Raw genomic sequence first — 16,394 nt, forward strand, 5'->3', positions numbered from 1 at the left:
GTGTTGGTATCAATCCGCCTGTGACAGGAGTCGGCGCTATAGAGGAGGCATTGGCTTATGCGGCTCTACTCCATGTGCTGCCGCCTCGCTTCCTCTAGTACTGGCTTCATTTGCACCACTGATTCTCTCCCGTGGCTCTTCAGGTTCCCCCCTTATGCCACCACCGGCCCTGGCAATGTTCACAACTAGGTCTTATTTTCGGGGTAGATCTTATATTTTAGCAATTCCCAAAAATAGTACTAGGTCTTATTTTCGGGGTAGGTCTTATTTTCAGGGAAACAGGGTAATTGACATGTATTTCTTTTCAAAAGCACGATGTACCTTTGTGCATCTGACCTCCTCCAGCCCCTTTTCAATCACTTCCTATCTACATGCATGCACTCCAGCGATAGATGCAATCTATTTATCAGGGCAGGTTTTCTGGTAGGGATAAAAGTGGACCATGCCTGCCTAATGTGTGTCAAACTGCCACTGGTGTTCTCCATCGGAAGCCAATGTGATAGGAGTAAAATGTGGGACAGAGACAGAAGTTTGACACCCTTCAACAGTAAGTGCCTAAAAGTTGCCGATATGAAAATGTCTTTTGAAATTACAATAACATGTGAAAACGTATATGAGATTTAATATACTTTAACACATTGACCTGGCCAAGGACAAATGAAAAGGAGACATGTGCTGTTCGTTTCACTCCAAATTGAAATACGGATTTCTGCATATTTGGACATTCGGATGCATCCGAATTTCCGAATATAGGAAATGACAAATCAGAACGTATCCAAATTTTTTGGATGCATCCAAAAATGTTTCTGAATGTCATTCAGAATGGATTTATGGTCTTAAACATTAAAAAACACCAAAAAAATATATCAAGCGTGGGGTCCCCCCTAAAATTCTTTACCTTGATCTGACCAGCAGCATGTTACAGTAGGAAAGGGAGGGATGACCGTGAGCCCTGCCCTCCTGCACCATACCAGGCCACATGCCTTCAACATGTAGAGGGTGCTTTGCCAGGGGTGGACCCCCTGGAATAGCCCCTTGTCCCCATGTTGATGGGGACAAGGGCCTCCTCCCCACAACCCTGGTCCAGTGGTTGTGGGGGTCTGCAGCCAGAGGGGCTTATCTGAATCTGGGTGCCCCCTTTACAAGATCCCGCCCCACCCTGGGGAAAATACACCAAATACAGTAAAATAAGAAAATAAACACACAATACCATAAAAAAGTCCTTTATTTGAAAAAAAATAAATAACACAGGTTTTGACAAGTCTTTGATTAAAAAAAATTACCATAGATGTAATCCCAAGGTCAATCACATCGTCCAGCGATGTAGATCCAGTTCACTCATGATGGGCGACGGCCGCTGACTCGCCGAAAGAAAAAAAACAGATGCCCGCTGACCAGTCCCATCCCGGCGAACACTGCTGCAAAATGACAGCTCTTCTCCCGAATGTAAACAAAGGGGCAAAGTGAGACGTGCCGCCACAGGACTTGTTCTGCTCATTTGTTTACATTCTGTGACAGTTCAGGGTCCCCTAATGGAATGTAAACAAATGGACGGAACAAGTCACGTGATGTCACAACTCGGTCCGCCCTTTTGTTGACATTCGGGAGAAGAGCTGTCATTTTGTGGCTGGTGTTCGTCGGGATCAGTCATGTCCGCGGGCGTAGGGTATTTTTTCTTTAGTCGAGTCGGCGGCTGTTGTCCATCGTGATTGACGTGGATCTACATCGCTGGGCGAAGTGATTGACCTGTGGATTACATCAATGGACATTTTTTAAAAATAAAATACTTTTTTTTTTACAATGTGTATTTACTTATTTTACTGTATTTGGTGAAGGAGTAAGAATAACAACTACCCCTTACTCATTCACGAGGGAGGGGCAAGATCTGGATGCTCCTTTATGAACGGGGGCAGCCAAATTCATATAAGCCCCCTGCTCGCAGACTCCCACAACCACCGGGCCAGGGTTGTGGGGAAGAGGTCCTTGCCCTAAGCACTTAAGGACAAGGTGCTATGCCAGGGGGTGCCCCTGATCAAGGATCTGGTAAGGGATTTTAGGGGGGACCCCACACTTTTTTGTTTGTTTGTTTTGTTGGCGTTAGGTCCCCCCTAACATTCCTACCAGCCGGAAAGTGTCTGGTATGAATTGGGGGGATTCCACGTTTTTTTTTATTGTTTCTGTGGACTGTCAAAAGTTAAGAAAAAAAGTAAACGTCTCTTTTTTGCAATGAATTTTTGTTTGTAAATATTGTTTAACTCATCCATAATTAATGAAAATTTCGGATTTGGACAAATCCAAATACAGAAACAAATTGACTTTCTGGCTTGAATCCCAAAAAACTACAAATCGGAAACGAACCGAAACAAATTTTTTGCCAGCTTACATGTCTAATGGAAAGTGATGGTGGAGGTTCCATGTCTGATGTTCACCAAGGCCGCAAGGACACATGTATAACCTTTTGTGCTCCTCTACTGTATTTACACTCTAACTGGACATTTAAAGCTGAACTCCAACTTCTGCCTACTTATATTGGTCCAGCTTGGCCCAAGGTAAGTATGTATATGACAGCCAATGCGTATCCTGTAAAGCACTGTAGTAGCCATCATTACCTTTTTTTATGGAGAAGGAGGACATTTTCATCCATCGACCAGACTGGAAAGAAAATCAAAACAGGATCTGATCAAACAATGGTTTCCTATCGTTAGTGAGACAGCTACTTGTCTGTGGCTAATCTTACATCTCCTAACCTGACTTCTATTCCACAATGGGGTATACTAGGGGACTGTAGTTTTCAGGGTTTTCCTCATTTCAATCAACCTTATACATACTGACCAGTCAAACTACTATTTTGTCAACATCTAACAACAAAACTGGACATGCCCATATTAGGAATGCACCGATACTGTTTTTTTGGTATAGAGTACGAGTAGCGATATTTATTTTTTTTGGTACTCGCCGAATACTGATACCGGAAGTCCAATTAAGGAAGCCGGGAAGCGTGTAATGACTCGCTGTCCGGCTTCCCGTCTGGGAAGCTGGCTCCATGCTCACTCGTTACCAGGAACAACGAGAAAGCATGGAGCCGGCTTTCTGGCCAATCAGGATCCAGGGGGCAGGTAATGACTCGCCGCCCGGCCTCTAGATTGGCCGCGCAGCTAGCTCCATGCTCCCTTGCACCAAGTGACGAGGGAGCATGGAGCCGGCTGCCCGGCAAATCAAGGAGCCAGGGGGGCGAGTCATTACCCACCCCTGGCTTCCTGATTGGCCTGGAAGCCAGCTCCATGCTCCCTGGTGACGTGTAAGCATGGAGCCAGCTTCACAGAAGTGAGAAGTAGGAAAACTAAAACTATTAGTTTCTCCACAAGAAGTTAAATAGATCTGTCCCAGGTGGAGAAGGCATATGCTAATTATTCTACAGGAGACCACCACAAAAAAATGGATGACTATAAGGAGAGAATTACCTTTTTCTGGTTCCTTAGACCAGGGCTTGGCGAACAAATTGCCTGGGAGCTAAGTGGCGTAAAAAATTTGGATTTGAACTGTTTGGGATATATTGAGTGCTTGATTTTTTGAAATACTTAAAAACGTTAAAGTCAAAACAAAAGGTTTGAGTATGGTAGGAGGGCTGGTCATCTGCTTACTTAGTACATTCTGACATCCATTCTGCTTATAATAGATTCTTCTAGAAGACACCTTACAGAGACACAGGGTATACTGGGTGTCTTCACATCCTTTTATTTAGAGCTATTCACCTCTGCAATGAAATACAATTTGGAAGATATATACCACTACCATCCCTTACTCCTCGAATGACAAAGGATTTTGATGCCCCATAACTGCGGAAGAAATCTTCCAGGCTTTTTTTGAATTTCTTATTCATACTGTGGAATACAGCGGTGCATGGAGTTTTACAAAGAGAATGGTACAGCAAATAAAAATACCTTCTTAGTCAACTTCTAGCTACTTTTGATTATGCCTTTAAACAGGGACTTCTCTATGTTGGCTGTGTGTTTAGATGAAGCACTGAGATCTTGAGGAATGCTGAATGAAGTTTTACTTGCTTATAATGACATTACATCTGAATACAGCATTGTGCAGGAAACATATATATATATATATATATAGTATATGCTGTTGTATTTCAAACACTCTCTAATTCAATATGCCAAGATATCATAATCCTCTTACTGCAAACTAGTAAGAACCTTACTAAATATGAGTACAATCGCATAATTTCTGTTATTAATTCTGATGTCAAAATGCTGGCAAAAATGATTGCTATTTAGATAAATTAATAGGTTGATCGGTAGTGATCAGACAGGATTTATCCCAGGCAGGGCCACAAAAATTAATATTAGATGCTTTTCTATGAATCTGCGGTACCCAGTTCCTGACAAGGGCTGCAGAGCTCTAGTGTCATTAGACAAAAAAAAGCCTTTGATAGTGTAGAATGGTCTAATCATCCGTTACCTCTATACAGAATTGGTCCTGATAAAATGTAATGTATACATATTTTATACATTGATCAAGTAGCCAGAATTCAAATGAATAAACTATTTGCTGACCAATTTAACATACCGTATGTAGAGAGCAAGGCAGTGATGCCCCTTATCTCCCCACTTACTACCTCAGGAAATAGAGCCATAAATGGATTCAGATTTGCATATCAACATCACTAAAAGGCCTCCAAATCCATATCCTTGAGGAGGGTGTGTCATTATATGCAGATGACGCTGACCCTGACCAATCACTGGTCTATCTCCTACATATAATCAATGACTTTGGGATTATGCTGGGTTTTGCACTAATTGGGAGTTTTTTTTCTGCTAGACATACTGTAGATACTGTAAACCACATATACCCCACTACACAACATAACTATAAAATGCAGGTATTGTATTGGAGCTGCCCCTGAAAATAGTTTAACCCCCATCAAAACTGCATCACAAAAAAGACCAAGACATGATCCTGCCGATATTTGAATCTCCTTAAAATTATTTTTCTGCCAAAGTTACTTTATATTTTTCTAAACTACACAAGTCAGACTCCTGAAACCATATTTATTTGTACATTGTTTTTGAACCAACAAAATCCCTGTATTTCTAGCCAAACGCTACAACTACAACTGGAGAAGGTAGGATGGGCCTTACCTACTTTCTATCTCTATTTTTTAGCATCCCAATTGGTTGTGATACATAAATGGCTAGTCTGTTTGCTAGATGCATGTACCACCACAGAAGCAACTGTTATAGGTTCCTCTGAAACCTTAAGCAATGTGGTGTGTAGAAAATCCCACCCCTCTGTGCCAGGAACTATGGTGATTAGAATTTCTTTAAGTAAGAAGTATTGCCATAAGTTGAAATGTTTTGTTGAATCCCCCAGGGGACCTAGAGCACATAGCACTTTATCCCATTCAAATCTGTCCAGTGGATAGCTGACCCCCCTCCCCTCCCTGTTAAAGTAAAACTTTCCCCCAGTAACAGGATGTACTCTGGGTACATTTCTGGGTGCGTACTTGCTTCCCCACTGCAGGTTCCTCTGCTGGCTTGCATGATCTGATGTGAGAAATCACAGCAAGAGGATCAGGTTTTCGACCCATATGACCAGGTAAATACAGGTGAAACTCGATTAGAATATCGTGCAAAGTTCATTTATTTCACTAATGCAACTTAAAAGGTGAAACTAATATATGAGATAGACTCATTACATGCAAAGCAAGATAATTCAAGCCGTGATTTGTCATAATTGTGATGATTATGGCTTACAGCTCATGAAAACCCCAAGAACCCCAAAAAAGTAGATTATTACATGCAATCAATAAAACAAGGATTGTACATAGAACAATATCGGACCTCTGAAAAGTACAAGCATGCATATGTACTCAGTACTTGGTTTGGGCCCCTTTTGCAGCACTTACTGCAATTACTTTTGCACGATATTCTAATTATTCGAGTTTCACCTGTACATGCTGTGGTGAGGGGAGGAGCAAAGCGGTGGTTTTTAAACAAATGGCTGCTATACGTATGACACTGCATACATAAGGCAGTGGTTAGGATTATGCAACATGCCAAGTACATACACATATTTCTGATGGCAATGCCCTGCACACTGTGCTGTTGCAGGTTACATAATTACAGTATGTCAGCTGCACTCTGTATGCTGTACATGACATAACATACTCCTGACCATTGCACTCTATAAGCTGTACTGTAATTAAACATTCCTGACAAAAGTGTTTGGTCCACTAAAGGGTAACTCCACTTCAAAAATAAACTATAGCATGTAACTAAAAATATTTTTTTTTTTTGGGGGGGGGGGGGGGGAAATAAAATTGTTTCCCTTTTTTTCACTAAACTTTATTGCTATCACTTATATCACCCACCTATGTGATAGCAAAATATGTGACAGGTGCTCTTTATGGAGACATCAGGGGGGACCGCGGCGGGGGACATACACACCGATCGGCACCCCATACACGCGATCCGCCGGCTCTACAGAAGGCGGATCGCTTGTATGGTAACAGGCATCGCTGCCTGTTTTTAAATAACGGCAATTTCCCGCTCGCCGGGGGCATGTCTGAGCGGACGTCTAAAGACGCCCACTCAGATCTAGAGAGCTCCCAGCCGGACGTTTTTTCACTACGGCCGGCCCGGAGGCAGTTAAGCCCCACATCCAATCACTAACCAATCTTGCCGACTCAGCTGCCACATTTCCAAAACTCACCCTTTTAACAAAAAGACACTACAAAGCTTGAAATTCACTCCCTTGTCATCTTTCGCCTCAACTATTGTAACTCCCTCGTACTACTACACAGGCTATCCACCCTTCAGTGTATCATGAAAACTGCTGCAAGACTCATCCACCTGACCAACTGTTCAGTGTCTGCTGCTGCCGCTCTCTCCACTGGCTCCCATTTGCCCAATTAATAAAATTCAAAATACTAACGATAACATACAAAGCCATCTACAATTCTGCAAAAACTACATAACAAACCTCCTCAGAATATCACCCAAACTGTCCTCTTTGCTCCTTTCAAGACCTCCTGCTCTCCAGCTAACTTCAACAGTGGGTAACTATGGGTATAACATTCTGTTCTAGGTTTTTCTTTTTTCCCCTCTATAGGTTGAACTCGATGGACTTGTGCCTTTTTTCAACCTATGTACCTCGTCACCTCCTCCCATTCTCATCTCCAGAGCCTCTCCTATCAAGGAACTCCCTACCCCAATTTGTCTGCTTATCTCCTACTCTGTTCACTTTCAGGTGATCCTTGAAACTTATCTCCTTGTGGAAGCCTATCCCACCTCAATATAACTGTCCTTTAACTTCAGTTAGCTCATCCTAAACAAATATTACCTTTTGTATCACTTACCCCTCTTGTAAGCTCATGGGGCCCTCCTATATTGAAATTGTATTGCAACTCTACGGTCTCCCTCCATTTTGTAAACTGCTTTAATTGTTTTCGCTATATAAATACTGAATAATAATGTTTGTTTTTAACAATGTTTGTGCTGAGGTTGATGTGTGTTTGAGACTCTTGATGGTGGCACAGCATTTAAAAAAGGGACCCTGTCACCAATTCAGTCTTTTTTACATTTCTATTAAAATTTAAAAGCAGATGTGTTGCTTTCTTTATTTATAAGCTCTGCAAAAGACACAGCTGCATGTATAATTCAGCTCTCAAGTCTCCGCTTGCATATAGCTCTGGAGAGACTCCCTACTTATCAATAGTAAGAATCAATGAAAGTGTTTGTTTTAAGCTTGTATTTCCTGCACCAACAAATTGAAAAAAGTGCATCTATTACGCTTCATTTTGAATAAAAGTATACAAAAAGCTTGAATTGCTGATAGGGTCTCTGAGGCATATTTTGTGGGTACAAGGACTGTGACATACACCCGTTTCAAACCATTAATGGTTACACTGTCCCGTTGGGTCCCTGTACCTACATAGGAGCCATGGTTTCCATAAGCTATACTAACAATGGCTAAAATAGCCTGGATACCGATATGGTATTGCACATTGGCCTTTTTTTTTTCTTCACTGTATGTGCATATTTTTCACCCCACAGGATGGAGGGTGTGGGTCTTCGGGCCTACCCTGATGTCTAGGGGAGGATGTGTGGCCATTAGGTTCCTTCCTCCTCTGAATGGAGGGGGGGGTCTCCCTTAGGGAGGGCCCCCAACCTAGTACTCGGTGGTCGGCTTTAGCTGGAATAAGACATGTAAATGCCTTCAGTTTAAAAAAAGCTTTTCTGTACTATGCACTGATTAGAATGAGAGCTTTTTCATTGCTTTAGTCCTTTCTCACCATAACCTGTATGGTTATACTGTCCCATTTTACTCGAGGAGACACTTTGTGTTTACATTGTGCTACAAAGCTATTATATGGAGAAGTATGTAGCAGGATTGGAAGATCAGGAGATGATAGTTTCAGTAACCCTGGACTCCAGCTGTCACTGACCCAAAAAAAAGAATGTATGGACATCAAAGTCTTGCAGGTTTGAAAATAAAATATAAAATCAGAAGTTACAAATGTCCATAGAGCAGAAAACTAAACTGTGCAGGTCCTATAGATCTGTCAAAGACAAAATATTTGTAAATGCCACTTGGTATCCGATTATTTCTCGGTTTTCTTGGCTACATCATTTAAAAAAAAAAAACAAAAAAAAAAAAAACTCAGGGACAAAGAAATAAAAGAAACCTGTAATTGTGACAAATGGGAGTTGAGGTAATAAAGCATTCGGCAGTGAGCCTAAGGGTGTGTGGGGTTGAATGCGGGATAAAGCCTGAATGAGGTCAGTGTTGTAAAGTAATGAATTGCCAGATGTATAAAAAGTCCATTTGTAATTAGTGCTAGCCTACTTCCAACACTGGAATAGGAAAGCATTGTTAACATCCTCCTCCGGCATTCCATCATCTAATGATAGGAGCAAAAAGTACCAGCACCTCTTCATACACAGCGATAAAAGTATTAACACTGCTCATTTGTGGAGCAAGAGTTACAGAACCAGCATAATTCAGTAACCATAACAGCAGACAATCAGGAACCAATAAACAATCCAAAATACACACACCGAATTAGGAATACACACCAGTTTTATTCAGTTTCTTTTTTTTTGGTTTTTAAAAGTTTTAAAAAACAAATCCTTACAAATCAAGAATAAGAAAAACATTTTACAATACTAAGTTGAGATGCACAAAACAAAAAGATTTTGAAGATTTAGCAGGTGAGAACTACTAAACTATGCCAAACCGCTCTGATCTTTTCCTCTTCTTTGCCTGGAGGAGAAAGCATACAAATATTAACCTACAGGTAAATAAAAAACATTTCTATCAATGTGGTATGGACATTAGATGTGGATATAGACACTGTGGAATATTAAGTGCTATATAAATAAATTAAAAGGAAAAAAGAAAAAAGCCACAAGTCCTCTTCAGTGCGACTTTTACATACGTGGAATAATACATTTAAAGAAAATATGACAAACTGCTTTAACAAAAATTTGTGGAGAGAGAAGTGTACTTTGAGTAAACAACTAACACCCCCTTTCCCCAACCCATCCTGTGCAACATTAACCCTAATAGGACCCCATATAAGCGGTTTCCTGCGTGGCGTGTCCAGAGCAGACATTCTGGAGCTAAACTGTGCACATTTAGCTTAGTGCATGTGCTGTGATAAAGTGAACAGCCACAGAGAAACACAGAAGCCTGGTGCTCCCATTATTCTTAATGGCAGATCTTGCCCTCAGCCTGATGCATTTGCGCACTTCAGCTCTTAAAAGCTGCCTTTGTGTCCATAGGTCATTGCGTAAAAATGCAACAGGAAATGACTGTATTAAAGTTAGAATGTACTGTTTGTGCAGGTTTCCTTCTGGTTCTCCAATAACTCCCATGATGGAACAAAATGCACACGACACCTACCTAGAAACTGGTCCTTGGGTAGGTCCTTTGCCTGCATAAAAGGGCAGTATGTGCACAGTCCTGCATGGCTACAGCGTCATTTTACTTTAATGGAACTGCACCTGCAATGCACACTGAGCACAGTTCAGCAGGTTTTCTTGCATACAGAAAAAAAAATCAGAGCTGGCTTTTCTGCATGATGAAGTGTGTGGTGGCTTCAGATCCGTGTGTTATGATAAATGATTGCATTGTGTACAGAAACCTTTGCTTATAATAGAACGGAATTATTATTATTTTTTTTTTCCAGCAATGGCTGTCCAAGAAGCTGGTCTAGATGTACATCATTCTCACCAAGCAGCACACTTTAAACTTCGTAGCACAAGGAAGTCTGCCAAAGTCACAGGTACAAGCAATGCACTTATATATATATATATATAGAGGGAGAGAGAGAGAGAGAGAATTCCTCGATTAATCGTTAATTTATTTGATCGGTACTCGCCTCTTCCGGGAGTTCCGTTAGAGATCCGGAGATGACCCCCCCCCCCCCCAAGTGGCTCTGTCGGCTAACGAAGGGAAGGGGGGAGGAGTTCGGTGAGGTCGATGTCCGTGATGGCTAACGAAGGGAAGGGGGGAGGACGTCACCGTACTCCTCCCCCTTCCCTTCGTTAGCCGACTCAGCCACTAGGGCCGGCTGCACTTGTGTGCCACTCGTGATCGTGAGGACTACCCATGGTTGGGGAAATTTTGACGAGCAAGAGGACATCGCTTATGTCATGACTGGCCTGAAGACACAAGGAAAGGTAACTATAAAAAAAGCAAAATACACACACTGCAGGCGTTTCCAGACAGGGAAGGGGAGCACGGGAGAGGGGGACAAACTCTTTGATAAGAACAAAGTACAGGACAATCTATCAACAAGTAAGAATTTGTCTCATGTAATCCAATAGACCAGAATGTGGCGGTTACCAGGGGTTAATGCACTTTGCGCATCATAATTATTCTTATGCACCGCATGGTGGAATGAGCCCATAAAAGATATTTGATCTTCTCAAGGAAAGTGCCCTATGGTATTTCAACTTCAGTCATTGTCACTTCCAGCCAATCACAGCTTCCCTGGCGGCACGTAGCAGAAGTTTTTTGAAGGAATGTGGAGCAGCGGTATGCCTTGAGTGATACATTATTGAGGAAATAGATTTACTCTATAGGGAGCCCAGCGTGACACTATTTAATAGTATAATAAAATAGGAGGATATGAAAATGTATGATTAATAGCATCATTATTTCTGAAGTAAGCATTGGCCTATACACATACAGCACAGCAATGAAGTAATAAAATGAACTAGGATCACACTAATCCAGCACGTTATTATTCTGAGTTGCCCCACTCAAGCGGCGGCCACATTGAGTGGGGCACCTGAGATTAATAACATGTTGGATTACGGTTATCCTAGTTCATTTTATTAAATCATTGCTGTGCTGTATGTGTATAGGCCAATGTAGTTGGATCTGTAATACAATCCCACTATCCTCTTCCCTACCTCTCTCCCTGCATACTTACACCTTTCTGTACCTGCTACTCTTCATTTCCTATACTGTTCCATACTTACCATGTTATCTATTTTTTTTCCCCACTGCTTTCACTGTGGCCTCCCCATTATTTAAAGCACCATCTATGTTCCATTTACCTATCATACCTAATGCTCCATTCATCTCTCCCTCCCCTTTACCCTCACCACTTCTCTACACCCATACACTCCATTCTTTCCTTCCCCCTTCCACTATCCGCTCTCTTATAGCTCAATCCTCCACACACACCTTCAAGTCTCATTCTCACCTTTTTCACTATCCCTTCTTCTGATTCTGGCACCTGGGGATATCTCCCCTAACCCAGGACCTGCTCCCCTTCAGCGACATCTTGGTAGGAACTCCCCACAACTTAATTAAAATTCCCTCCCATCCCACCTCTTCTCCCCCATTTCACTGCGTCCTGTGGAACTCCCGCTCCATCTGCAGCGCTACCAAGTACTCCCTCACGCATGACTTTTTTTATTTATTGCTAACTCACTCCATCTCCTGGCCCTCACTGGAACTTGGCTCCTCTCTCATATGGCAGCCTTTAATTCTCACACACTCCAAGACATGGACACCACAAAGGCAGCGGTGTTGGTCTACTTCTCACCTCACTGCACCTTTCAGGTGCCCCTATGCACTTTGAGTTGCAGTTATTTATTGTCCTTCCTGGTCAATCTGGCCCATTCATTGAGCACCTTTCAGCATAGCTCCCCCACCTCCTGTCCTCTGCCACCCCCTCTGTTATTCTTGGAGACTAACAGCTTTATGGATGCCCCTACTAGCTCCAAAGCCTCCAAATAGCTTTTTATGACCTCCTCCTCCATGCTCACACTTTCTGCTACCCATCAACACTTTGGAACTCATCTTCTCAACTCATTGTACAGTCTCAAACGTCAACACTCCACTCCCTCTCTCTGATCACCATCTTCTAAGTTGTGATATCATTCTGCCCCTTGCCCACCCACTCTATGACACTGCTCAGTCCCTCAGAACTCAAAATATGCTGCAGTTTTCCCTAGAGTTTCACCCTCTCCTCTCACCAATCTATAATTCCACCTGCCCCTCCACATCCACTACCCTTCATAACTATTCCCATCTCTACCACTTTAGATAAAACTATACCCCATCACATCCCGTCCTGTCGGTCAACCTGGACGCCAACCCTGGCATACTACCTGCACCCGTTACCTCCAAAAGGTGCTCTAGGGTTCTGACTTCCTACACTACAAATTCATGCTACGAACCTAGTCTTGCTCTGTCCCTAGCCAAGCAAACATATTTTACCTCCACCTTCTCTCATGACTCGAGGCGACCATTTCAAACCTTCAATTCACTAATGCGCACTCCTCCCCCTTTTACGAACCTCTCTGCTACAAATTTAGCATCATTTTTCACAGAGAAAATTAATATTTCGACCTGAAAATCGCCTCCCTTACTGTCCAGTCAGTTCCTCTTCCCTCAGTGTCTTCTCCCAAGTTTCCGAAGTAGAGGTTTCTGCTCTTCTCCTCTCCTACAACCTGTCTCCTCGACCCCACTCCATCACACCTTATACATCCGTCCTGTCTCTACTGTGATTGTTCCTTCTCTCACCAGAATCTTGAATCTTTCTTGACTCCAGCATCTTTCCCTCTTCCTTCAAACATGCCCTCATCACACCCATACTAACCCTGAAGCTTTATCTAGCTAATCACCCCATACCTCTTCTTCCCATTGCCTCCAAACTCCTTGAAAGACTGGTGTATACCCAACTCACAGACTACCTGAACTCCAACTACCTGAACTGAACTCTTGCCTGGTTCTCTTCCCGACTGTTCCCTCAGCGTTACTTTCTCTGGCTCCAGTTCCCCCTCTGTTGGAGTCCCACAAGGTTCTGTATTGGGTCATCTTCTATTCTCACTCTAGACCGCCTCTCTTAGTAACCTTATGTCATCATACGGCTTTCTTTACCACCTCTATGCTGATGATACTCATATCTACCTCTCCTCACCGGACCTTTCCCCTAATCTGTTGGCTTGTGTAACTGATTGTCTATCCGCCGTTTGAAAATGAACATGTCCCCCACCCCCCACGTCCATCTATCTTCAGGTTGGTGGAGCTACCATTTCCTCTACTCCACAGGCACGATGCCTTGGCGTGCTCTTTGACCCCTCCTTTCCAATCACATTCACTCTATCACTAAATTGTGCTGTTTTCTTCAGAAAAACGTCTCTCGATTTCAACCTTTTCTCACTGAGGAAACCACCAAAATGCTTGTTATGCGCTAATCATTTCCTGACTTGACTCCTGCAACCTTCTCATCGGCCTGAAACGTGCATCCCCCTTCAATCTATCTTGAACGCTTCAGCCAGACTCGCTACTCTCATACGTCACCCCTCTGTCAATCTCTGTACTGGCTTCCTGTTTTAGGATACACCTACATCTCATCCCTAGGATACATCTCATCCCTAATTAGAAGATGTACTTCAAATCGGCTCCTTCGTTTCATCAATGACTTGAGACTATTCTGCTCGCTTACCCACACACCCAACTCTCAATCTACAGGTTATCACCAGGGCTTCCCCCACCTTATGGGATTCTCTTCCATGCCACATCTCACTTTCCCTACAAGGATTTTAAAAAATCCATCAAAAACACACTTCTTTAGAGAAGCGTATCATCTCTCCCTTTGATTTCTCACCCTATACAACCTTCGCTTCTGCTCCTGTTTCACAGTACTCCCAAATCCCCTCCCATTTTATTTGGTAAACATCTGTAGTCTCACCTTCCCAACCTGTGTCTTTGGTCATCTTCCTTTTAGACTGTAAGCTCGTTTGAGCAGGTCCTCCTCACCTACTGTATCTGTATGTCAATGATGCATGTCAGTGTTTCTTACTTGTCTAAACTATTGTACCGCTCTGCAGGATATGTTGGTGCTATGTAAAGAATTGTAATTATATATGCCAGCAATGCTTAAAAGGTATGAGCATCAGTTGTAAGGGTTAACAAACTTCTAATAAAAAATAATAATTGCTTCAGAGTGGTAGAACAAGCATTGTGTGTAGTTTGCAAGACAAAAAGAATCTATGCAACCAAATGCTCCCATCTTCTCTATGGAAATGGAAGGAACCCTTTATTATCCGTATCAGGTCTGCTTGCCAGTGAAATAGTAAAAAAAATGAAATAATAAATTTGACACCCCCCTAGATGTGGGTTAGAAGACACTGAGTGCCCCGTCTATGGTCACTTTAACTGTGAGCCCTTGTAAAAGTCTAATAGGGAATATAAAAGTCCACTCAAGCAGGGACTGATGCAAAAGGCTCCAGTTTACTATGTAAAAAGCAGAAGAATTTGACTAAAATTTTATAATAAAAAAACACAGGGTATATAAACACTCAAGTATAGAAAGTCCGATCTGGAGACTTACGTTCACAAAATAAAAAAATGCCGGCTCTTCATTAAACTATTATAGACCATGTGAAAGCAGCAGTAAAGAAGCTCAATGAGGTATTACACAGCTGGCATACAGCGCTTTATGGACACTGCTTCCTGTTCTCACTTCCCCCACTCTTAGCAGCTCCCACTTAGGTGCCCTTTGACCCACGATAGGGACTAATTGGCCAGCATTCCCCCACCTGAGGCTGTTAGAAAGGCTCTTGGTCTCTGTGGCATAGAGTTCACACTTCTGACAGAAGCCCTCACATTTTTTAGCAAGGTAACCAGAATCCAGCAGGATTGCATATTTGACCTCACATTCCAGTTTTACAAGCCACTGCATGAGTTACATTACAAACACATCATCTACTTCCAGCTGTGTTTTTACTGCCCGTGCAAGGCAACAAAGTATTAAGGAACCCATGTAGTGCCTCAAAATATATTTGTGCGACATACAAGTTTACAAATTGGCTTTAGAAACTTAACACTAGGAACTTACTAAACTGTAAAAAAAATGTAAATCAGATTTATGAAACACGGATTTAGTGATGTGAAAATAACATCTGCTGAATTCAGTTTAGCCTCTTCAAATGCTTCAATGGGGTGATGCCCTCAAACTGGCACCTGCTACACATCTTGATTTAGCACTGTGCTTTCACCAAGCAGATGAAGATCTATTTCACGGGACAGATCTGAAACCCATATATAAAGCAGTCACCAATATTTCCTACACAATGGTTTAAAGTGTATGTCTGGGCAAAATAAATTAAAAAAAAACCCTCATACATTAAACCTCAGCAAATCAAACATTTCCCTATATTATGTCTCTAAAAGCACTGCAAGTACATAAAAATACCGGTTGATCTTTCCATAAAGCTGGAAACGTTCCCTCTGCTGCACTGACATCTCAAGAAGTGTCAGTCAGCCGTCCCTGAATTCTCCCATGCTGGGCTACAAAAGACTACCCCTATATGTCATAGATCTGAGCAGGCGGGAAGGATTTTGTAGTCCAGAAGAGAAATGAGCAGAGCTTACAGTACTGCAGTGTTGGTCAGCTAAAACAGGAAGTTAGGAGCACACTGGGTTCCTGGCAGAACAACAGGTATTTTTCTCTACCTGCAGCATTTGAAAGGGATAAAACATGGGAAATGTGCATGCATTGAGATGTACTGAATGTGGATTTGTTTTTGCCCAGATGGACACTAAAATTCTACCTGATGTTGAGTTTTCAGACTAGTGAAGTTATTCTTTAGTTTGCATCAAACTAAAGGCTTTCATTAAATATGATCAAAGAAATGTGTAAAAGGTATTTACAGAATTTGTTATGACTCTGGTTTTTAAAACACTCAACTGAATTTCTGACCAGGAATCGCATAGAAGAAAACCAACAATTTTGCTGCTTCCTTTAGTCCTCCTGTGGTGGGTTATATTACAAACTGTTGCATAGGAGTTAAGCTGGGAATACGCGAAGCGAATTTTGGTCTGTAGGTGACCCTATCTCCTCTACATTAGAT

At 42.2% G+C, this 16,394-nt stretch overlaps 1 protein-coding gene across 1 annotated transcript in view; it reads right to left on the minus strand.

Moving 5' to 3' along the window:
- Positions 1-9,147: 9,147 nt before the first annotated feature.
- Positions 9,148-16,394, minus strand: part of SARNP (SAP domain containing ribonucleoprotein) — a 63,816-nt gene continuing 56,569 nt past the window's right edge. The window contains exon 11 of the mRNA XM_018562034.1: positions 9,148-9,276. Coding sequence (XP_018417536.1) covers positions 9,235-9,276 — 42 coding nt within the window. The 3' untranslated portion in view covers positions 9,148-9,234. The remainder of the gene's footprint in view (positions 9,277-16,394) is intronic.

This window comes from Nanorana parkeri, unplaced genomic scaffold (assembly GCF_000935625.1).
Source record: "Nanorana parkeri isolate BGI_ZX_2015 unplaced genomic scaffold, ASM93562v1 scaffold556, whole genome shotgun sequence".
Classification (NCBI taxonomy): Eukaryota; Metazoa; Chordata; class Amphibia; order Anura; family Dicroglossidae; genus Nanorana; species Nanorana parkeri.